Source organism: Neolamprologus multifasciatus, chromosome 6 (genome assembly GCF_963576455.1).
Source record: "Neolamprologus multifasciatus chromosome 6, fNeoMul1.2, whole genome shotgun sequence".
NCBI classification, from domain to species: domain Eukaryota; kingdom Metazoa; phylum Chordata; class Actinopteri; order Cichliformes; family Cichlidae; genus Neolamprologus; species Neolamprologus multifasciatus.
The window spans coordinates 881982-905984 of NC_140444.1; the positions used below are offsets into that span (position 1 = coordinate 881982).

The 24003-nt window shown below is 46.8% G+C and overlaps 1 protein-coding gene across 3 annotated transcripts in view; it reads left to right on the plus strand.

The window, feature by feature from the left end:
• glra3 (glycine receptor, alpha 3) overlaps positions 1 to 24003 on the plus strand; it is a 50839-nt gene that overhangs the window by 14744 nt on the left and 12092 nt on the right. For all 3 annotated transcript variants that reach the window (XM_085161759.1, XM_085161760.1, XM_085161761.1), the window contains exons 3-7: positions 1677 to 1744; positions 13405 to 13628; positions 15446 to 15528; positions 19559 to 19696; positions 23670 to 23884. In XM_085161759.1, coding sequence (XP_085017885.1) covers positions 1677 to 1744; positions 13405 to 13628; positions 15446 to 15528; positions 19559 to 19696; positions 23670 to 23884 — 728 coding nt within the window. The remainder of the gene's footprint in view (positions 1 to 1676; positions 1745 to 13404; positions 13629 to 15445; positions 15529 to 19558; positions 19697 to 23669; positions 23885 to 24003) is intronic.

Consider the following 24003-nt stretch of genomic DNA (forward strand, 5'->3'; position numbering starts at 1 on the left):
CTACAGAGACGCGCGTGTTTACAGCAGGAGGTCGTTTGGCCCGTGAGGAAACGCGTTGACGCGCGGCGAGCTGCTTGATGCAGACGGCTCCCGGCGTTCGTGACTGAACTTTGAATCAGCTGCACGTCTGCAGCTTCACAGCGAGCCGGCTAAACATTCATGATTACTGATTATGAAACACCTGCAGCCGTGTCGCCTCCACTTTCTCCTCCTCCAGACGCAGAAACACACCAAGCTGCCACAACCGATAGGACACAGCGGCGGATTTTATTCATGCGCTCCACATTACTTCATAAAACCGTTCTAACAGCGACCGCTGCAAAGACAATAATACTACTGGAGCATTTCCACCAATCAGAGAGCGTGTTTGTGTTTGTTTCCACGCATGGACGCTCATCCTCTGTCTGTCGAGCCTACGAATGAGTGAGAAGCACAAACGTCTTCTCTGTCGTGTGAACATCACACACATCTGCAGAGACGTGAACATGGAGGTGAAGGCGGGACTTCCTGTTGAAATAAAGATTCATTTACAGTTTAATGCAAACTGGATTTAAAAGATGTTGATGATTCACTTTCTGCCTAAAAGAAGAGAAACATGAGAATAATCTGCATTTCGTGTCCCACAGCTTCGTCTGTCTGAACTAACCTCAGACTGATGTTCAGTCACGATTAAATAAATGATGAGTTTCAAGTCTTTGACTTTCATAACTTCCTGCAGTCGCACCTGCGCTCTTTTGCACTGTTTACTAAATGACTTTTTATGTGTCTGCACATGAAAAGTCATAAAAACTTCTGCAAATCTGACACAAAAACATGAATGTATGTGCTGCGACAAACGTTTGCACAAACGTTCAGGAGCAGGATGTAAACCACAACTGGTTGGCGCAGGCACGCGATCGCTAGATGATTCTTTTGACACATTCCTCCACCCGTTGCTGTGCAGCTAAGACGGAGGCAGACGTGCTGGATGCATGCTTCATGCTTCAGCCCAAACCTGCAGGGCTCGCCTCACGGCTGTGGTTCAACGGCTGCAGGCGCGACTTAAAACACGTAATCCTTCATACGCTCAAGTAACGTTTTAGTATCTCGACATATATGTAAACACACACATGTGTCGAGTATTCATATCTTTGTGAGAACGTCAGACCCTGAACCATCACCTGTAACTGGAACATGACACTAAACCATGTTTAGATGCCTTCAAACTTGTGGGGACCAGGACCCCACAAAGATATGAATACACGCGTGCGCACACACACACACACACACACACACACACACACACACACACACGCTCTCACTTAACCTCAGCTGCAGGTCTCGAGAGCAGGACTGAGATTTATCTGTAACACGAGTAATTCATGATAATCATGTTGGAGCTGAGTGGGTGGAGCTGAGCGGGTGGAGCTGAGTGGGCGGAGCTGAGTGGGTGGAGCAGCCACGGGTTGGATGAGCGAGTCGCTGGCCTGAGGAGAATACGAGGACTTGGTCCTGTTCCCCCAGAAGTTGGAACAGGAAGGAGACTCAGGTTTAGAGCGCAGTGTAAGCCAGCAGACGTAGACTGACTGTTACTGGCTGAACTGGTGTACATACACCCAAACCAGTCCTGTAATCAAACACAGGAGGGAGGAGGTGGGCGGAGGATGAAGCTGACGTATGTCCTTGTGTCTCGGCAGGTCCTCCCGTCAACGTTTCCTGCAACATTTTCATCAACAGCTTTGGCTCCATCGCTGAGACGACCATGGTGAGTAACAGCTTCATGTTTTTAGAGCCATAAACATGTTGCAGCTTCCTCCACCTCTCAGGAGCCGAGCTGGAGCACTGGACACCGTCAGGTGCTGCTGCTGCACAGCGTGTGTTAAAGTTCGTCCTTGACTGCTCGATAGAATACTTGAGTGCACGAACGCTCGCCGCACGGAGAGGAAGCTGTCGGGCTCATTCAGCTCAGACCAAACGCACCCCGAGGGCAGGATTAGTCATTTAAGCCTTTCATCACTTCCTGATTAGTGAGTACTGTCAGCATGTTCTCAGTGTGCACGCTCGAACCACGACCATCACAGGTCAGAGGTCATCGTTCTCTAAAAATGTTTGAACCGTCTTCATCACTTCCATCTCTGAACCAAACCACAGCCACAGTCAGGAAGGATTCGTGAGTGTCACTCAGAAAAGATCCTTTTATGGTTTTACGTCCAATCAAACGAGCTTCAGAGAGACGGTGACGAACCAGAGCAGGTCTGTGTCTGTGCTGGGAGCACTGGGAGCTGCGCTCGCTGCCGGGATGATCCCGCCCTGCTGCGGTGATGATCCCGCCCTGCTGCGGTGATGTTGAGGTCCGGGCTCTGCAGCGTTGCTTTCACTGCACTGGCGCTGTGTGAAACACCAAGCCTCTGCCAATCAGAGGCCTCCGTTAGGCTCCCTGTTGTCGTCCGTCAGTTAGATTTAGTTCACCTGAGTTCTCAGGTGTCTTCCAGCTGTGTCCGTCTGATTCCTGCTCAGTGCAGTTCCTGATCTCTGCTCAGCGATGAAGCTGTTCTGTGTTCTGCTGATGGCTCCACGTCTGCCTGCACACGGAGCTTTCAAGGAGCCGATGTCCAACGAAGGAGTTTGAAAGCCTTCACACAGCTGGAGAGCTGCGGCTCCTGTGCAGCAGTGTTGTGTGATAAGAGGATTGTCTATGTAGTTAACTTGTAATCAGTATTTAAAGGCCAAATTCAAACTGCGAGCAGACAGGAAGTCACGGTGACGAGCGGAGACGCTGACAGAGCGAGGCAGACAGAGACAGAAATCAGAAGAGACAGACGAGCAGACAGGAATAGCAGATGTGCGCCGCAGGCGTTTACCGAGTCTGACAGCAAATACTTTAAAGTGACGTGAAGGCGGCCCGCCGTGCACGCGAGCTGCTTTGTACACCGATACGCGCACAAACGCGGCTGCAGACCAGGATCAGGTTTCTCGCTGCGCCGACACAGCGTCCGGCTTGAATGTCCCCGCACGCTCCGAGCGATGCTCGCGGCCTCTGACGCAATAAAAGCATTTTTTCATCAGTTTTGTAACCTGTGAAAGTCACTGCAGCTCCTCCAGGAGTTAGGAGTGCTGCAGCCTGTCCCACCCTGTTAGGAGCCCCCCCACCCGCGGCAGGACAAACAGGAGTGCACTCGAGGAGACGCTGGTGGAGTAAAAGTGATTCCTGCCAGGATGTCGTGCATTCATACTTTATCAGCTAAGACATAAATTTACAACAACCATGGTGATTTCTTTCCCCTTAGAACACAAACACAACGCATATTCAGAACTTCACTCTGCAAATGTTCATATTTATTTTGTTTGTCTGTCATTAAAAGCATCTGTGACATCACGACTCGCTGCACACGAACGATGCTCAAAGTCAGAAAACATTCAGAGAGGAAAAGCAGGAAACAGGAAACAGAGATGAACCTTTCTCCTCCCTCATCATGTAAAACTGCCTGAAAGCCTTCAGGCTGCTGACAGGTGGCCCTGAGTGATGCTGCTACAGGCTGCTGGCGGACTACCCATCATGCTTTTCTTTTCACACTTCACGTTATTAACCTTCATCTTTTTTGATCTGTCCTCGTCTCCCCTTTTCTCGTCTCCTCACTCCAACTGTTGGAGTTTCTTCCTGTCAAAAGGGAGTTTTTCCTTCCCGTTGTCACCGATTGCTGCTGCTACGGGGTCATGTGATTGGACTGTCTGCTTATCTGGTCAACAGTTTTAAAGTGATTACTAACATCTGCTCGTCACAGAGCCGGTCTCTGTGGGGTTAAAACGAGTGAGCGTCGCTTTAGGCGCCTGTAAACCCACAAACGAGACTTTACATCTGTAAATATAAGGAATGAAATATCTCTGTGGTCTGAACTGCTCTGACACCGGGTCACTTCCTGTGGCGTTCCTGCATAATTATCTGAGCAGAGCTGGTCGAGATCCGCGGAGCGCTCTCGAAGATGGATCGACGAGCTGATGGACGACTGAAGCGACAACGTCTAAGTGCTCTGTGCACCGCTGGGAGCTGCTCTGATGGAGCCGTGTGTGTGTGTGTGTGTGTGTGTGTGTGTGTGTGTGTGTGTGTGCGTCTTCCTGCTGTGTGACAACTGTCATGAGAAATTTCATAATGTACGATATTGCTTTCATTTGACTTTTATTATTTATCTGACACACCTGAATTTTTTATGATCGTCTCTGTGTGTGTGTGTGTGTGTGTGTGTGTGTGTGTGTGTGTGTGTGTGTGTGTGTGTGTGTGTGTGTTCACCTGTCACTGTATGGTTTATTGCGGCTGCCTCGGTCATGAGGAGGGCAGCAGCTGTGATGTTTTCCCTGATGGAGAGCAGTTTGTTCAGTGACCTCTGACCTTAGCTGACTCAGATGCCAGTGATGGTTCCAGCTCCTCAGCCATGTTTTCAGTGTTAGTCGCAGTCGTTTGCCTCTGGAAGGCGACCACGTTCTCTTAAATCCTCCTGACATTCAGGAGAAGGTGATTTCTGACGCACGTCTCCACCGAGCTCCTCAGCAGCTGCCTGCACTCTGACACAGCCTCTGCAGGGTCACCAGCGAGCAGGATTCAGCGTTTGGGTCGCTGGAGTGTTAGGAAGTGTTTGGGCGTTGAAGACACTGGAAAACTAAAAAAACATGATTCTCACTGAGCCACCAGTGCCACCCAGGTGAGACTGAGCACGCTGCAACAGGTAGACAACAGCATCATCCACCCTCACAGCAAGAACCAGACTGTCCACCTCCGTGATATGTGACCTTCTGATCGACACAGCGCCACGTGGCGCTAGGACACCGCGCTCACTGGACATGAAAACATGAAGCAGAGATGTGCAGACGTATGTTAAAGCTGCTAATCCAGCGAGAGATTTGGACTGAGCGTTAGATCTAAAATCAGCTGATGGGGGCGTGGTCAAGCACAGTTTAATCTGGTATCCGTAAAGAGGAAGAAGACAGGGCAGCCATACGTCAGGTCAGGATTCAACCATCGCTCCTGTCAAACAGCTGAGCGCTAACCGGATGAACACGTCCACCTCTGCTAACAACCCCAGAACGATAACTGGAGCAGAAACTGGGAGGGCGGCGATCGCACTGATGAGGGTCGTAAACACGTTCATACTGAAAAGTTCAGCATCTGCATTTCTAGGAACATGTAGACCTTCAGCACCGGTACATCTGAACCCAAAGTGCCCAGTTTGTCTTTGGATCGCTGTCAATAAAGTTCATCAAACATGTCACAGCTGCCCTAAATCAATATTATCGGTAATTACTGAAATCACTCTTTATATTTCTGAAACAGCTGATCCAAGTGTCCAGACTCTTCAGTCCAAATGTTTTTGATTCTAAAATATAATTATTGCTGTTGTTTCCATGGATTTAAAAAAAGCAGAAAAATGTGGCTGAATTAGTGATAAATATCTTTCATTACTAAAGACAACTTATAATGAATTCATGTTGAGACGTCTTGTTCCGTAAAAAGAGAAGTGACAGTAAAGGAGAGGGTGGGCGTTACAGCGCGTCGTGATGCTGGACGCTCTCTGAGACTAACAGCGTGAGACAGGAAGTGTTCTCACTGTGCAGTCGAGTACACTTCGAGAGACGGGTACTTAGAGAATGCACCGAGGACGAGGCGGCAAACGCAGGCTGACGGAGGCAGATGTCAGGAAACTCGAGAATTTAAATACTAGAGACAGAAGGAAGTCCACTGCTGACCTTCAGGCAGAGATCAGAGTCTGACAAAGTCTCCAGTGTGAGTAAAAGCAGACAACTCAACGAACCAACAAACAGCTGCTAAGACGCCATTATTCATGCAGAAAAGCCTCAGATTTGTCAGTGCGCATCACCAGACTGTAGATGACTGGAAGAAGCTACTCTGGATGGACCAGTCCAAGTTTGAACCCTTCGGTTTATGTCTGCTTTGAATGGAGAACGTTGGATGCTAGATACACCCACACTGAGCGAGGACCACCAGCTCCACATGCATCATGCAGTCTTTTCTTAACTAACAAGATGATGACCCCAACCATTCTTTAAAGCTGTGCAGAGACTCTTTGAGCAGGAAAAAGAATCTGGAGTCCTGGGACTGAAGGACGGGCCAATTCAAAGTCCCACTGAATGCTGTTGATCAGATCTGGGATTTAGTGGATTCAACGATGGATCGCACCAAAGTTTCATTAGAAATTAGGCTCTAGGAACAGCTGGGAAGTCTTCAATATTCAATAACAAAACAGAAGGAAAACTACTTAAAACAATACTGATATCAAGGAAAATGAGGCCTTAAAAATACATATTATTCTTTGGTTATCATGTGTGAATAAGGACATTTTAGTAGTTTCAGTTTATCTTACTAATAAATAATAATATAGCTGTTGTTTTAAACAACTGTTTGACAGATTTCTAAAATATTTGTAAGTAATGGATGCATGCATGGTTGGATGGATGGATGGATGGATGGATGGAAGGATGGATGCATGATGGATGGATGATGGATGGAAGGATTAATGAATGGATGGATGATGGATGGATGGATGATAATGGATGGATGGATGCATGATGGATGGATGGATGGAAGGATGGATGGATGATGATGGATGGATGGATTGATGGAGGATGGATGGATGATGGATGGATGATGGATGGAAGGATTAATGGATGGATGGATGATGGATGGATGGATGCATGATGGATGGATGATGATGGATGGATGGATGGATGGATGATGATGGATGGATGGAAGGATTAATGGATGGATGGATGGAAGGAAGGATGGATGATGGATGGATGGATGGAAGGATGGATGATGGCTGCATGATGGATGGATGGATGGATGGAAGGATGGATGATGGCTGCATGATGGATGGATGGATGGATGGATGGAAGGATGGATGATGGCTGCATGATGGATGGATGGATGATGGATGGAAGGATGGATAATGGATGGATGATGGATGGATGGAAGGATGGATGATGGATAGATGGATGGATGGATGGAAGGATGGATGGATGATGGATGGATGGATGGATAATGGATGGATGATGGATGGATGGAAGGATGGATGATGGATGGAAGGATGGAAGGATGATGGATGGATGGATGATGGATGGAAGGATGGATGGAAGGATGGATGCATGATGGATGGATGATGGATGGATGATGGATGGAAGGATTAATGAATGGATGGATGATGGATGGATGGATGATAATGGATGGATGGATGCATGATGGATGGATGGATGGAAGGATGGATGATGATGGATGGATGATGATGGATGGATGGATGGATTGATGGAGGATGGATGGATGATGGATGGATGATGGATGGATGGATGCATGATGGATTGATGATGATGGATGGATGCATGATGGATTGATGATGATGGATGGATGCATGATGGATGGATGATGATGGATGGATGGATGGATGGAAGGATGCATGATGGGTGGATGGATGGATGGATGGATGATGGATGGATGGAAGGATTAATGGATGGATGGATGGAAGGAAGGATGGATGATGGATGGATGGATGGAAGGATGGATGATGGCTGCATGATGGATGGATGGATGGATGGATGGAAGGATGGATGATAGCTGCATGATGGATGGATGGATGATGGATGGATGGATACATGATGGATTGATGATGATGGATGGATGCATGCATGATGGATGGATGATGATGGATGGATGGATGGATGGATGGATGGATGGATGGATGGATGGAAGGATGGATGATGGGTGGATGGATGGATGGATGATGATGGATGGAAGGATTAATGGATGGAAGGATGGATGGATGATGGATGGATGGATGGAAGGATAGATGATGGATGGATGATGATGGATGGATGGAAGGATGGATGATGGCTGCATGATGGATGGATGGATGGATGGATGGAAGGATGGATGATGGCTGCATGATGGATGGATGGATGGATGGATGGAAGGATGGATGATGGCTGCATGATGGATGGATGGATGATGGATGGATGATGGATAATGGATGGATGGAAGGATAGATGATGGATGGATGATGATGGATGGAAGGATTAATGGATGGATGGATGGAAGGATAGATGATGGCTGCATGATGGATGGATGGATGGAAGGATGGATGATGGATGGATGATGATGGATGGAAGGATGGATGATGGCTGCATGATGGATGGATGGATGATGGATGGATGATGGATAATGGATGGATGATGGATGGATGGAAGGATGGATGATGGCTGCATGATGGATGGATGGATGATGGATGGATGATGGATAATGGATGGATGATGGATCGATGGAAGGATGGATGGATGATGGATGGATGGATAATGGATGGATGATGGATGGATGGAAGGATGGATGATGGATGGAAGGATGGATGGATGATGATGGATGGATGGAAGGATGGATGGATGATGGATGGATGGATAATGGATGGATGATGGATGGATGGAAGGATGGATGGATGATGATGGATGAGTACCAAGTAAAGGTAAAAGCAAACTATGCAGAGCAGATAAGATAAAAACTGGAAATGATTTGTCTGGAGAAAAGATTAAAGCTACTTCAGAAACTGCAACAACAACACTAATAATTGTTCACGTCTTAAACGACACGCTGTCAGGGATCAAGCACATCAAACATGTCCTGATGTAGCACTCATCCATCCGAGGGGCTGTGGAGGTCTGATAGAGATCTGACACACGTACAGCCGATCAATCTTTAAAGATGAAAACTCTTAATAAGCACATCTTATATTCACGAAAACATCTATTTTGGAGTTATGAAATTATAAACAGACCTTTAATAAATAAAAATATGTGGTACCATTTGCTAAAAAGGCCCGGGTCAGCACCAGTTTAACTTCAGCTGATGAGTCTTCAAGTCCTGGACGAAAAGTCAAAGCTCACATTCTTTTAGCAGCTTTAGTTCATTTTTAGGGTTTAAATGATTTTAAATGCAGGAATTTATAAAAAGTACCTTTCAGAGAAACATCAGTTTAATGGCAACGAGTCAGTGGAGTCACCAGACAGAGGATCAGAGCTCCAGAGTGATTTTTTTAACACACAGTACCACACATACTGTACGTGAACACACACACACACACACACACACAGGGCTTAGCGCCAGGTTGGCTCACTCGGCTCCACGCTATCTCTGATAAACAGATTTACTTTTGTTAAACGATTTTTATTTGTTCACTCAGTCTCTCCATCCTCTTTAATCCACTGTGTGTGTGTGTGTGTGTGTGTGTGTGTGTGTGTGTGTGTGTGTGTGTGTGTGTGTGTGTGACATGATGATGGTTGTCCTCACTGGAACCTTTTTCAGTTAAACCCTGTGTGAGAAGGCTTTTGTGCACCTGTGCGTCGGTTTACAGCCGACCCCTTAACGTGCTTGAATGCTTCAGTTTTGGTCACTTGGGTGCCGTAAACACCCACAGCTCATCTTAAGCATGTGGGTGTGCTGGCTGCAGAGGTGGACGTAGCTTCTGTTACCTGTTGGTTGGGTGAGGATTTGACTCAGAGCAGCTCCCTGCTGTCACAGACAGATGACTGCGTGGACAAAGTGAGCACATGTCCTTTGTCCTTTTAAACGTGCACAGGATTATTGGTTTTAAAATGTTTGAATTATTAGCCGATCGCACCACATTTCTTAAATATCTGAAAACAGGACTGTGGGCGGAGCTCTGGGACCAGAGGTGGTGCTGGAGCAGCAGCGCTAAAGGCAGGAACACCTAAAGAAATGCTTTGAATGTCCTTCAAGAAGCCTGGAGAAGTTTTCCTGGAGATACTCAGAGTTCAGTCTGTGCTGAAGGATAAAGGTGTTCACACCAAACGATCACTTTACAGCTCGTTAGAGTTGGACACATTGCTTTTGCCTGATTTGCTGCATTTCCATGTATGTTTGCACATTTCAGTCTCAGAGAAACCAAAGCAGTGAGCTTAAACACGTGATGAGAACGACGTCCTCGGGGATTTTCCTGTGATTCATGACAACAACAGTGGACTAACACTACTACTGCTCATTATTTGATCCATTTTGAAGCATTTAAAAAAATGCAAACTCAAACTAATGTGTTGCATTTGTTTACCTTCCCCTCTCCTTCATTAGACTGCAGTAAATACTTAAAGCACGGGGCGAGTGTGTACCGGGAAGCATTTTGAAACAGGACTATGAAAGAAAGGTTCTGTGTTTCATGCATGGTGCAAATACTGCGTGAAAGCTAAAATAATTGATAGCTGAACAGATGCAGGACTCTCTGGCTGCCAGCAGAGATCAGGAGTGTGAGAGCGTCCAGGATCGCCCCGGGTCAGCCACTGCATCGCTGCACAGTGTATTTCCTGAGTCCTGCGTCAGTGAGCGCTGAGACACCAATGAATCTGCAACATGACTCCCTGGGAGCCGTGATCATGACGTTCGCTCTCCTACGACTACAAATGTGATGCAGCGGTGCAGAATAAGTCACCTGTGAAATGTAATATCCGCACAGCTCTGCCCTCGCTCCACTTTTATCCACCTTCTTACTCTGCTGTGCTACAGCGGGGGTGTGATCTGGGTTTCACTCGGGCAGGGCTGTTGTGGGTTTGGGCCCTGCGACACGTCTGAGGAGAAGTCGCAGCTCGTGAAATAAAAGCAGCGCGTTCAGAAGCATCGACGCTGTTTGTTTCATCAGCCACATGTCTGCTCGCTGCACAGCGACTCCAGCTCCACCCGAGCTCTGCTGAAGTGGAAGAGCAGTGATGTCACTTCCACTCAGTGAGCACAGCGAGCGGTGATGCTCACTGCCTTTTACAGTGCATTCTGGGAATTTTCTATGGAGCTGTCGTGCAGTGGAGTGATAGTGTCATCGGGGCACTCGCTTCACCGTCGAGGGACCAAACAGCCGTGTTTCCTGCAGATGGCTGTGCTGCTTTTATCCTCGTGGAGCGTTAAACCTTGCAAAAAATCCTCAAACAGACAAATGGAGCTGGTTCCTTCACTAAACTGCGTCCTTAGGAAAAGAGGAAGGATCCTGCTGAGTCATGCAAACTCCCCTGTGGGGTCTCTAGCTGTTATCCCGGCAGATCAGCTGATCTGAGTGCTCAGCTGAACATTCAGTTTGCTAACAACTTGATCTGATGTCGTCGTGTTGGTGTTGTTCCTGGATCATCATCACTGATGTTGGTCCAGGTTAAAGTGACCAATCACAGTGTAGTGATGCCAAAGTTCTGGGACATGGAAACACAGTCACACCCTAACCACCCTCTTTGTTAGATTTTTTTCCTGAGTGGACATCTGCACAAAACTATGACATCACCACACGGCTACTGTGATTGGTCAGATCCAATGTTGGTGCGTAAACAACACTGACACGAGGATATCAGATTGACCAAACTGCTTCAGCCTCTCCAAAGCTGCTGCACACCAACCTGCAAGCCACTTTGCAACCCACATCCACCCCAGCTCCTTCTTTTATATTGCCGGTCGTTGTTGGTGTTGATACCCAACCCAAGAAATATGGTTGTTGATAATGAATTAGTTATCTTATATATTTTTAATGCTTCCATGGGATCCCTGCTGTGATCAGATGTCTCTGGAAGATTAACGATGTCACATAAGGGTTTGTAAGTCACAGAGTAAAGGATGTGATGGTTTGACTTGATGAATTTGCCCATTCTTTGTACCGGTTCCTTCAAAGACCATTTTTCATTTACTTTTACTTCTTTCATCTCTAGGTAGGCTGGCTCGAGCCCAGTCGAGTGTGGCGCCATCTGTTTAAAGGTGCACTTTAGCTGTAGACATGGAAGAAGAAGAACATCTCATTGGCGACAAAGATCCGCCTTTACTGAACCCTGATCGTGCCCATTCTACTTTACGGCGCAGAGACGTGGACAATGCTCAAACACGACCTGAGCAAGCTCGAAGTTTTCCAAATGCGTTGCCTTAGATGCGTTCTCGGCGTTTCCCTTCACGACCGTCATTCGAATGACACCATCCTCACCAGCTGCGGCAGCCAACCGACGATCGGCGACCTAATCCAGTGCCGCCGACTCCGTTGGTTTGGCCACATTTATTGAATGGACCCGAGCCGCTACCCCCATGGCCTACTCTGGTTGACCCGCCCCACCGATTGGAGGGTGCATCGAAATGCACCAAAGAAGACATGGATGAAACAAATCCAGGATGATTTGAAGGCCCTTCGACTTGACCTTGAGCAGGCAAGAACCATCGCCTTAGATCGAAAAGCGTGGAAGATAATCGTTGGTCAAGCAAGAGAACCTGCGGCACCTACAGCAGCGTACTGGTTGCGCGGCAGACCACCGCCGCTGGTCGCCCGCTAAGGACGAGAAGAAGAAGAGAAGACATGGAAATAAAACAGGGCCTAAAATTGAGCCTTGTGGGATTCCTTACAGGAACTTGATTTCATCCATCTGTACAAACACACTGAACCAAGCTGTGGCCCCTGTAGTCACTCAAACTATCATCTCTGAGTCTTCACAGCAGCAAACAGGGCAACACTACTTCCTGTCCAAAGCATTAAAAATATAACTTGCTGCTGTTTTTGCGCTTCGACTGAGCTTAAGAAATGAGTCGCCTCGAGGACACTTTGCAGTCACATTGCTGCACGCTCATGCCTGCGTATACTGATGGGAGTAACGAGGCGTCAGCCGCCTATAAGGTGTGCCTGTGCATGAACACGTGTTCACTGACATGTTTGCATCACGCTATCCTCCAGCACAGCTGATGCACAGGTCTATAATTGATTTACAGGCCTCTGTCTCATCTGTGTACACCTCAAGCCTTCCAGTCAGGATAAAAATATGATGGGTTCAGTGATTGGTTAGACGAATCAGGTTCCAGGACCTCTGTGAAACGACACGTAGCCCAATTTATATTCGCCCTGTGAGAACATGTTCAGGGAACACGAGCATGCATATCTGTGTGTCAAGGGACATGCAACAATATGCAGGGCCTCCTTTGTCATGCTTTTCATTCCCTAACACGTCAGTGTGTGAAAGGTCTGCGCTGCAGGCCAGTTTAGACTCTATCGACTCACTCGCTGTTGGACTTGAGTTGGACTTGATTCCATCAGCTGCCTGTAGAGCTTTGATGGGGCTTCGTGGACGTGGAATAACGTCCTCCTCGTTATCTTTGACCTGATAACAAGCTGGATGTTCGCCTCCTCGTCAGTCTGGAGAACGCGGTATCCTTGATTTCCCGTCAGTCAGGCCACAGGATGGTTTCCACGTGGTCACGAGGGACAACTGTATAGTTTCTCCTCCTGTTCTTGTGTAAATGATTTCCGTGGTTATTTATTTTTACGTTTCTGACAGTCGCATGTGTAAAACAACAACAGCATGTGGGACATTGGTGTATGTGCTTCTCTATGTGTGACGTATTCGTGTTATGTTGTGTGTCTGCAGGACTACCGAGTGAACATCTTCCTCCGTCAGCAGTGGAATGATCCCAGGCTGGCGTATTCCGAATACCCCGACGACTCTCTAGACCTGGATCCCTCTATGTTAGACTCCATATGGAAACCGGATCTGTTCTTCGCCAACGAGAAGGGAGCCCACTTCCACGAAGTCACCACAGACAACAAACTGCTCAGGATATTCAAGAACGGCAATGTTTTGTACTCTATAAGGTGAGCAGCAGCACGCTTAAGAAAAACCTTCGTGACACACAGAGTCATGTGACTCTGACCTCTGTTTGTTTCCTGTAATTTGAAGGTACAAGCTCCTTTATGCGTGAAACCAAGGAGCCGTGTGCAGTGTATATACATGCATGCATGCTTTCATAGCCAGAGGCACGCAGCGAGATAGCGAGGAAGACGCATCTGCAGAATGGATATATGCACGTCTGCAGTCGTGTTTAATCAGGTCACTGATATAAAAATGTTTAGAATATCTTCCTGTTGTTGGATTTAAGTCCATCGCCTCAGACTTCATGGTGCTAAATGTAAGTCTTTGATATGTAAAAGTAAAGTGCGTTACAGGTTAGTTAATGAACAGGTCCAAACTTTGGAACATTTTGTTCTGATTGTTCTGATTGGAGCTCGCTGGTGCCTCGCCACACGTCCTCTGGCCTGACACTGTTTTCTAACTCCTACCTGGCACGTTTAAACACTGGACCGCATTTATTCATTTGACTAATCTGACTTGCAAATGTTATAATATGAGCTCCGATTAAACATTTATTCTTCATTTTTGGGTTTAGCGGAACTTTTTATGTCCATCGTGGGTCAAAGAGAGAAGGTCTTCATGTGCCGGCCCCCAGGCTTTAGGATTTAAACATTAGATGCTGACAGTTTGTCAGCTTGAGTGGGATCTCCTTTCTGAATATTTTGATGTATAAAGTCTGATATTATCGGTAGGGCTGCCACGATTACGTCGACTGTCAAAATCGTCGACGACTAATTTAATAGTCGAAGCGTCGTTTGAAGCTTTGTAAGATCCCAAAAGACGCAGGAATAAGTAGTAGGATTTAAGAGTGTAATAACGGACTGAAACAGAAGATGGCAGCACTGCATGTACAAGGATGCCAGCTGCCGTTAAACACCAAAGAAGAAGAAGCTGTGTTCCCCCAGCTCAGTTTCCAACAATGGCGGCAGCTAGTTAGTTTTAATATTACTCTTATTATTCTTTCTGGGTCACAAAATAAACGTTTAACATATTTTCAGGCGAGAATGTAGCTGTGTAAACCTCAAATATCTGCTCAGTTTATCAAGACACCACATATTTTCAAAAGTGCTCCGACGTTTTCGGAGACGTCTGTTAGCCACTAGCTCGATAGCTAGCCGGGGGCTAGGCTAACTAGAGCCGTGAGAACACCGGACTCCCGTCTTTCTCTACTCAGGTTAAACATGATATATAAGTCACTTAGATAACTTACAAATGTTATTTTTTGGCTTTTTATTTGTTTGGCATTTTATTTGTTCCTGAGTAAATCGGTTTGGCTGAGATTAAAGTTATAGTTTTTACACAGCTGAATAAACGTCAAGCAGACAGCTGATTATCAGAAGTGTGAGATGCTCGAGAATTAACTCCGGTGTCCTGTTATATTTTAGATAGCAAGGAGTTTATTAAACTTCACCGAAACAATCTGCAGATTTCATTAAAATTTAATAAACTATCATCTTGTCTTTATTTTTAGTTAGCACATACCTTAAACACTTAAAGCTGTAAGCTAATGATAGTTATATAAGAGCAGATGCTGCTGGTGCAATAAGCTGTACGTTTTACTTTCAATGGATGATGATCTGATTGGTTGACTAATCGCAAAAATAATCGGTGACTAGTCGACTATCAAAATAATCGTTTGTGGCAGCCCTAATTATCGGGTATCCTCTTGGTTCCAACAGTGCAGGTGGCACATTGATATAAACTGAGATGTTGGTACATTACGATGTCTGTGACTTTGAACCCACGGTCTCGGTCTTCAGTGTCTCCTCTTTCTTTTCAGGCTAACATTAACTCTGTCGTGTCCCATGGATCTAAAAAACTTCCCGATGGATGTTCAGACGTGCATCATGCAGCTGGAGAGCTGTAAGTACTGCATGACTGTACACACTCACAGCACTCTCAGTATGAACGACGTACAGTGTGTCTTTAACCCTTTAAACCCGTCGCCGGTGACTGAAACGGTTCAAAGCAGGCGTAGACAACTCCAGGTCTCGAGGGCCGGTGTCCTGCAGGTTTTAGATCTCACCCTGGGTCTTCACACCTGAATCACATGATTAGTTCATTGCCAGGCCTCTGGAGAAATACAAGACAGCTGTGTTGGATCAAGGACTCATCTAAACCCTGCAGGACACCAGCCCTCGAGGCCTGGAGTTTAACACCTCTGGGTTAAGAAACACCTTTCATTCAGGCTGTGACCCATTGAGCCTCGTTCTTAATTACAAAGAAGCTCTTTTCAGCTCCAGATTTTTGGTTTGTCAACGTTTTTACATCTGATGCGATTAATGTCACTACCTGGAATCAAACCGGTGGCTTTAGCTTGCCAGGTAAATGTGCTAACCACTACACCACCAACAATATCCACCGTCAATATAAAACTGCAGGAGACGCAACGTTATGGTCAAGCTGCAGAGAAGGATGCATCATCGAGGAGCTGCGACTCGGTCACATGTGAACATATATGGTCACAACACGCCAGGGCGGCTGATGATGGGGCGGGGTCTTCAACTGTGCCCCGTGACACCTTCAGGCACACCTGGGAAAACAGAGTCCTCGTCTTCACATCAGCAGCCAAACAGCAGCTGACAGCCGTGTCATTCTGCCACACGCGTGTTCATACGTACGCATCTCGTATGCATCTCTCTCTCTATCCCAGCATCCTCCTGTGTCACACCAACCCTCACACGTCCTCAGAACAAACTCTGAACTCGCCTGCGACACATTTTGAAGGTTTCCTCGGTGAATACAGGAAAACACTAACAAATCGCTTTTTTGGTGCCAAAATGCAGCTGACCTTTAAAGAGCCTGTTTGCTCCATGGATGAACAAGCTACCCCTGCCATGTGGACTCCTGCACCCCCCCCCCTTTACCATCAGGGGGCCCATCTTTGAACTGACAGTACGCCAGATGGTTCCTCATCCTCAGTCCAGAGGACACAGCGTCCGTGATGGGAGGAGTTTCTACTTGGTCACAGTCCACCTTAAATGGACCTTGAGCCAAATGCAGCTGACATTTAAAGAGCCGTTTGGGGAGCTGTTAGCATTGATTCTAGATCAGCTAAACTTTCTGACCAGCTGATGGGAGATGCTTCAGAGGCCGCGGCTCTGGGCAGCTGTGAATTACAGAGATAGACAGCAGCTAATTACAGCGGCGGTCGTTCCCAGCGAGGCTCAGAATGAGATTAAAACTCTGATCCTTGTAGATAATGTTTAAATCCCCTCACAGGCAGATAAAAGCAGCCGAGTGTGGATTAAGACTTCTGTCATGGAGAGGGAAGTTCCTCGGGTTAAAGCTGTGTGCTTAAACATGCAGCGCCCCCCCCACGCCCCCGCCTGTGAACATGTATATTCCATATCCCAGCGATACGTCTTCTCCGATCCGTCTCGGCGCCCACAGAGGCTCGCTGCGTGACTCTGAATATTTAGCACGCTGCTGCTGCCACACGCAGGAAGTCCGTGCTGCAAACCATGATTTCAAAATCAGTTGATGTCGTGCAGATGATGCTCCAGAAAACTGGATGAAGATGAGATTCACTCATCCATCCTGAAGTATATGTAGTGCAGGCCCCCTCTCCCTCCACGGGAACATATTTTAGCAGCATTTCTTTTTAAGGAAGCCGTCGTGTTTAATGATGTTGATTAGTTATGATGACGAATCCATCGTCTGCCCAATCAGAGGCCTCAGGGACAGCTAGTTCCAGTCTCTGACCCACATACACACACAGAGGAACACACACACTGACAGGTAAGCACACACACACACACAGAGGAACACACACACTGACAGGTAAGCACACACACACACACAGAGGAACACACACACTGACAGGTAAGCACACACACACACACAGAGGAACACACACACTGACAGGTAAGCACACACACACACAGAGAAACACACACACTGACAGGTAAGCACACACACACACAGACACACACACTGACAGGTAAGCACACACACACACACAGAGAAACACACACACTGACAGGTAAGCACACACACACACACAGAGGAAACACACACACTGACAGGTAAGCACACACACACACACAGAGGAACACACACACTGACAGGTAAGCACACACACACACACACACACAGATTATTTGCATTGCTGCTCCCTGATGTCAGAGGAACCATAAGGACACATCAGGACATGCAGAGGAAATGAGTCGTGACGTGGTCGTTTCCTCGGTCCAGGTTTACGTCTCGTTCATGAAACATGATTGGAGGCTGTGGTTGCAGCCTGACCCCGTTCAGGTCGCGTCCGGGACCAGCCGAGCTCGTGAGTGCAGCGAGTCGACAGTCCGCCGCCACCGGAGGCCGTCGTAAGCGTTAAAAGCATCCCGAGCCGAGCACAGATGCTCGCGTGGAAGGCTGCAGGCGCGCTCTCCTCTGTTCTCCTCTTTTTTAACATGCACACACTTTTCACGCACTTTCAGCTGAAGCTTAAGAAGCAGGATGAACTCATTCTTTCTGTGCATGGCTGCAGGCTCGCACCAGCACGTACCAGCTGCTTCTGCGCTCGCCGAAGAGCCCCGCAGCGCTGCGACCGCACGCGTTCGTACGCGGCTTCCGCTCTGCCTTCACCCGGACGCAGAAGAAGAGGCCACTGAAAGCTGAATATAAGACGCGTGTGTGAAAACAAAATAATATCACGGCATCTGTTTGCATTAACATCAAGCCTCCTGCATCATCCAGCCGTCTCTGGCCTGTCCTCGGGCACGTTCCAGTGCCGCTCTGATGTGTGTGGTGATATCTGTGCTGGTGCTGTGAGCTTTGTCTAAAAACATCCAGCGTGCTGAGGACGGGACGCACCAATGAGATGCACAAATCCTAAAAATGGGAAAACTAAAGAAGCTAAACAGAGAAATCAGCACCGACACAAGAACAGTGATCTGCAAACGTCTGAGAGCAGCTGCTGGACTCTCACAGCTCAGCAGTCCTCGCTCTGCTTCCTCCTTCTTTGGTATCCAGATGTGCCAGCTGTGAGTCCCACAGACACGCCCCGAAACATCAGAGCTGCAGGCGTTGACCTGGGCGCTGATAATGAGCTGGATGCTCTCCTCTCCATGTTTGGATGGGTCTGACCTCAGATCAGTTTTAAAGGAACTTTGGTCCAGAGGAGATGGCGCCGTCACATCTGGCTTCTTCTCTGCTTTAACCTGCGCACAGAGATTCCTCCACGTGACGATGATGAGATGTTCACAGTGAGGATGTTGAACTCTGAGAACTTCTGAGACGCTCTTTTTATACCCGATCATGTGACTGACCTACTGCCTGATTAGCAGCTCGGTGTTCCTCCAGCCTCCGACTTTTCCAGCTTCTTGTTGCAGCCCTGCAGATCTTTTAGAGACGTGTTGCTGCCCCCAAACTCAAAATGAGCTCATGGTTTTTTCACTTTAAACATTTGATGTGTTTTTTATGTTGGGTTGTGAAAAATCTGAGATTTACGAATCATTGTGCTCGTGTAAATGTTGTACAGAGCAAGAACCAGGCCAGCTACCATGTGAGGCACAGGTGAAACACAGCAGACGGTCACAAAGGGGGAAAAATCAGAACAAGACACGAGAGAAAAGTACCCTTCAAAATAAAACAGGAAATGATGCTGAAACACAGAGACCGAGGAGCACAGAGGGGAAATGATGCCGACACAGAGATGCACATTTAAAAACATTAAAAACACTGAAGCTGCATAAATGGAGACGCTGGGTGTGTTCAGCATCCGGCGTAGTGCGGGCCCCACGAGGAAGGAAAACGTGTCTGCTGCCCTGAAACAGTCCGCAGACACAAGTCGACACAATCTGAACAAAAGATGGTCAAACTCTTCGCTGCACACAGACTCGTGCTCTGTGGCCTTTTTAAATCTGTTGTCTGTCATAATTGTGTGTTTCAGTCGGGTACACCATGAACGACCTGATCTTTGAGTGGCAGGAGAACGGACCTGTTCAAGTGGCCGAGGGCCTCACGCTCCCACAGTTCATCCTCAAAGATGAATCCGACCTCCGATACTGCACCAAGCACTACAACACAGGTAACACACACACACACACACACACACACACACACTGCCGTAAGCATCAGGATGCAGGTAAGACGCACACAGGTTGCCACGTTTCATCCGTCACGTTTGTGCTCCAAGGATCGAGTCGAAAAACAAAGTGAGGGAGAAACAAACCGACTGACAGAGTGTGTGTGTGTGTGTGTGTGTGTGTGTGTGTGTGTACACATATGTTTGTAGGGACCAAAATTTGGAAGTTTACTATACGAATTCAATTCAACTTTATTTACACAGCGCCAAATCACAACAACAGTCGCCTCAAGGAGCTTTATACTGTAAGGTCGACCCTACAATAATACATGCAGAGAAAAACCCAACAATCATATGACCCCCTATGAGCAGCACTTTGGCGACAGTGGGAAGGAAAAACTCCCTTTTAACAGGAAGAAACCTCCAGCAGAACCAGGCTCAGGGAGGGGCGGGGCCATCTGCTGTGATTGGTTGGGGTGAGAGAAGGAAGACAGGATAAAGACATGCTGTGGAAGAGAGACAGAGGTTAATAACAGATATGTTTCAATGCAGAGAGGTCTGTTAATACATAGGCCCTTTCTCAATTCTCAAGTACGCGAGTACGGACTCGCCGAGAACGCGAGCACGGACTCGCAATTTGTACAATTGGAACACCAGCGTACTTGATGATGTCACAGGTCCGGAGTTTTTACTGCCGTCCTTAATTTAACTGAGTAATATGTTATGAAGCTTAACTTTAATCACAGCCAAACCGGTTTACTCAGGAACAAATAAAACACTGAAATAAACCAAACATTTACATTTAGAAGTGATCTAAGTGACTTATATATCATGTTTAACCTCAGCAGTGAAATCTCTATTAATAAAAATAGTGTACATGTACATACGTGTACATACCTTAATAAAACAAGCAGGTGAGATGTTAGAACGCTTTTATTTTTATTTTAGTGGACACTCAATACAATAGACAACTACTGGGGTTTGTTTAACCCGCAGGGGGTTGAAAACGATGTGCCGGGAGTCGGCTGTTCTCGCCGGCTGTAATAATCCTCGACCTCGCTGTCTGCTATGGAGCTGGCGGGTCACAGACGTCTCCGAAAACGTCGGAGCTCGTTTGGAAATTTATGATATCTTGATAAATCGAGCAGATATTTGAAGTTTACGCAGCTACATTCTCGCTTGAAAAGAACTTAAAAGTTTATTTTGTGACCCAGAAAGAGTAATATTTAAAAGTTTTTAGCCCCGCTCGTCCGCCATTGCCGCGTTTGAGTTTTGGACGAAATGCATTCTGGGATATTTAGCTGTACCAAGTCCACACAAGTCACCACCGATGCATGCTCGATAAAACGGGCGGAGCGAGAACACATCCGGGACTTTTTCGCGTTCTCGGCTTGATGCGTACTTCGAATTGGAACAGTACTTGGTCTCCGACTGATGACGTATCACGAGTACACGAGAACGCAAGTACGCATATTGAGAAAGGCCCATAGTGAGTGAAGAAGAAACTCCCAGTGCATCATGGGAATCCCCGGCAGCCTACGTCTATTGCAGCATAACTAAGGGAGGATTCAGGGTCACCTGGTCCAGCCCTAACCAATGTTCCCTCTAAGCTGCGCCCGTGCGCAATTGCGCGCTGCCAGCAGGTCTCTGCTCACAGGAAAAAAAATGTAACCTGAATTGAAATTAACATTAAAACTTTAACAATTCTGTTCTGCAGTGTGAGTCAGTGACTGGCTGCTCCCGTATGGGATCAGAACGATGCCACCTTATCTCATAGTCCAGCCAATGATGCGATTCACATTCATATATACGCAGCTGATCAACGTGGCTGACAGGCTCTGACAGCGTCCTTATGTGCGACACCGGTGTTTTAGCAAAGCGGCTGATGTGGAGTGAAGTTAATGACAACGTGTCCAACCATTGGAGATGTGAGCAGGACAGACGAACAACTGACGGGAAAAGTGTGGACTTTATACCAGTTTTTAAATTGTGTTGATCGTAAAACCAGAGTTATGATAAAATATCTGCAATGTTTGTTTTTCTTCCTGAATACTGTCGTTGTTTATATTTACTGCAGGAAGAAACAGTAAAAACAGCGTTTTATAAGGAAAACACTCGAAAGCCTGTGAGAAACACCCGTGGCATTTAGTTGTTTAGGGAGTTCCCCCTCCCTAAACAACTAAATGCCACGTTGCCATATTACTTTTAGGAGTGACGGCGTGTTTGAGATGTGAGAGATTTGTGACGTTTAGCACAAATCTTGTGTAGTTAGTGTGTAGTTAGTGTGTAGTTAGTGTGTAGTTAGTGTGTAGTGTAGTCAGTAGTGTTGTTGTGTGTCAGAACAATGAGGCGACTGCTGAGTGTTACAGGTGTTACAGCAGTGACACATCTGCTGCTGTCAGGCCTGCAGGTATCAGGCTGTTGTTCTCCTTCATCTCATAGTGGACAGAAATTATTTTTTGGCACAAATAATTTGTGTGGCATCAGATTTGATGCAGAACAGCTGATTGTTCTGTAAATAGTTTGAAATGTTTATCTAAAAACGCCTTGGCTGCGTTTTTAGATAAACAGCTGCAAAACTTTGTTGTTTGCATAACTCAGTTACTTTTTTGAAGAAGTAACTATATAATTAATTGCCCAACATTGGTCATTATTTACTGTATTTTGCAGACAGAGTTACAGACTCTCTCCCAGACCACAGACTCATCATACAAGTCAGAGCTTTATAAAAAAAAGAAGAAGAAGAAAGTTGTGTTTTCAAAATTGGAGTTGAAGTTATTTTTACTTTCAATAGTGTGAACATGCTACACATGGACAAGATTTTTTTACATTTTCATTGTAAGTGGGCTAAAGCAGTTAATTAAAAGTAGTCTAACATAAATGCTGTAATTTGATTACTTTAATAAACATGTAACTTGGATGGATTTGATGCTGGCGTGACCACAGTGCACACGTCTGCTGTCGCTCACAGTGGTCCAAGGGACGCTCAGGGAGTTTGTGTGTTCAGACACATGAAACATTAGAGGGAAGATTGGCCCCACCTGGTCCAGCCCTAACTATATGCTTTAGCAAAAAGGAAAGTTTGAAGCCTAATCTTAAAAGTAGAGATAGTGTCTGTCTCCTGAATCCAAACTGGAAGCTGGTTCCACAGAAGAGGGGCCTGAAAACTGAAGGCTCTGCCTCCCATTCTACTTTTAAATACTCTAGGAACAACAAGTAGGCCTGCAGAGCGAGAGCGAAGTGCAGGATAATCGAGTAAATCGATCTGTTGATCAATTATTAAGTCATGTACTAACAGAGACTTGGAGGAGAGAGACCTAATATTTAATAATCCACATTTCACTGTTTTACTCTTTGGTTCAGATGTGGATACTGTATTGTTCTTTCTTTGTAAATGTTTAAGTTGTTTGTTGCTGGTTTTTAGTTTGTTTTTTGTCTTTTTGGAAGCTGACACAGTCTCTATGGAGATGGGTTTTTGGGGGGGTAGCAGGAGGAGAGAAGCTGCAGAGAGGCGTGTAAGACTGCAACTCTGCTTCCTGGTCCCAACTCTGGATAGTCATGTTTTGAGGGGTTTAATAAATTTGTCGATATTTGTAGAAATGAGAGCTGCTCCATCCAAAGTGGGATGGATGCCATCTCTCCTAACAAGACCAGGTTTCCTCCAGAAGGTTTGCCAATTATCTATGAAGCCCACATCGTTTCTGGGACACCACTCAGACAGCCAGCAATTTAAGGAGAACATGCGGCTAAACATGTGTGTCGCCGTTAGACACATGAGCAAGTTGGTGGTGTGTTAAACAGAAGGTAAAACACAAGTATCATTACTGCTAAAGGAGGCCGAGGCACAGGTGAAGCGGCCATGCTGCTAGCGAGTCAGCTATGATGTGGGAGTATCCTCTCGCCCCGTCACTCGTGCCAAAGCCGGCGTTGCAGTTTTCCTGTCTGCAGGTTTGTGACTGTCGCTCCTTCGTCGCAGGAAAGTTCACCTGCATCGAGGTGCGCTTCCACCTGGAGCGTCAGATGGGCTACTACCTGATCCAGATGTACATCCCCTCCCTGCTCATCGTCATCCTGTCCTGGGTCTCCTTCTGGATCAACATGGACGCCGCACCGGCCCGCGTGGCCCTGGGCATCACCACCGTCCTCACCATGACGACGCAGAGCTCAGGCTCCAGGACCTCACTGCCTAAGGTGTGCGTGTATGTGTGTGTGTGTGTGTGTGTGTGTGTGTGTGTGTGTAAAAGGCCTCACGCTGCACACACTGTGAGGACTGTTGCTACCTGACTGCATGTAGATGAAGGATAATATTA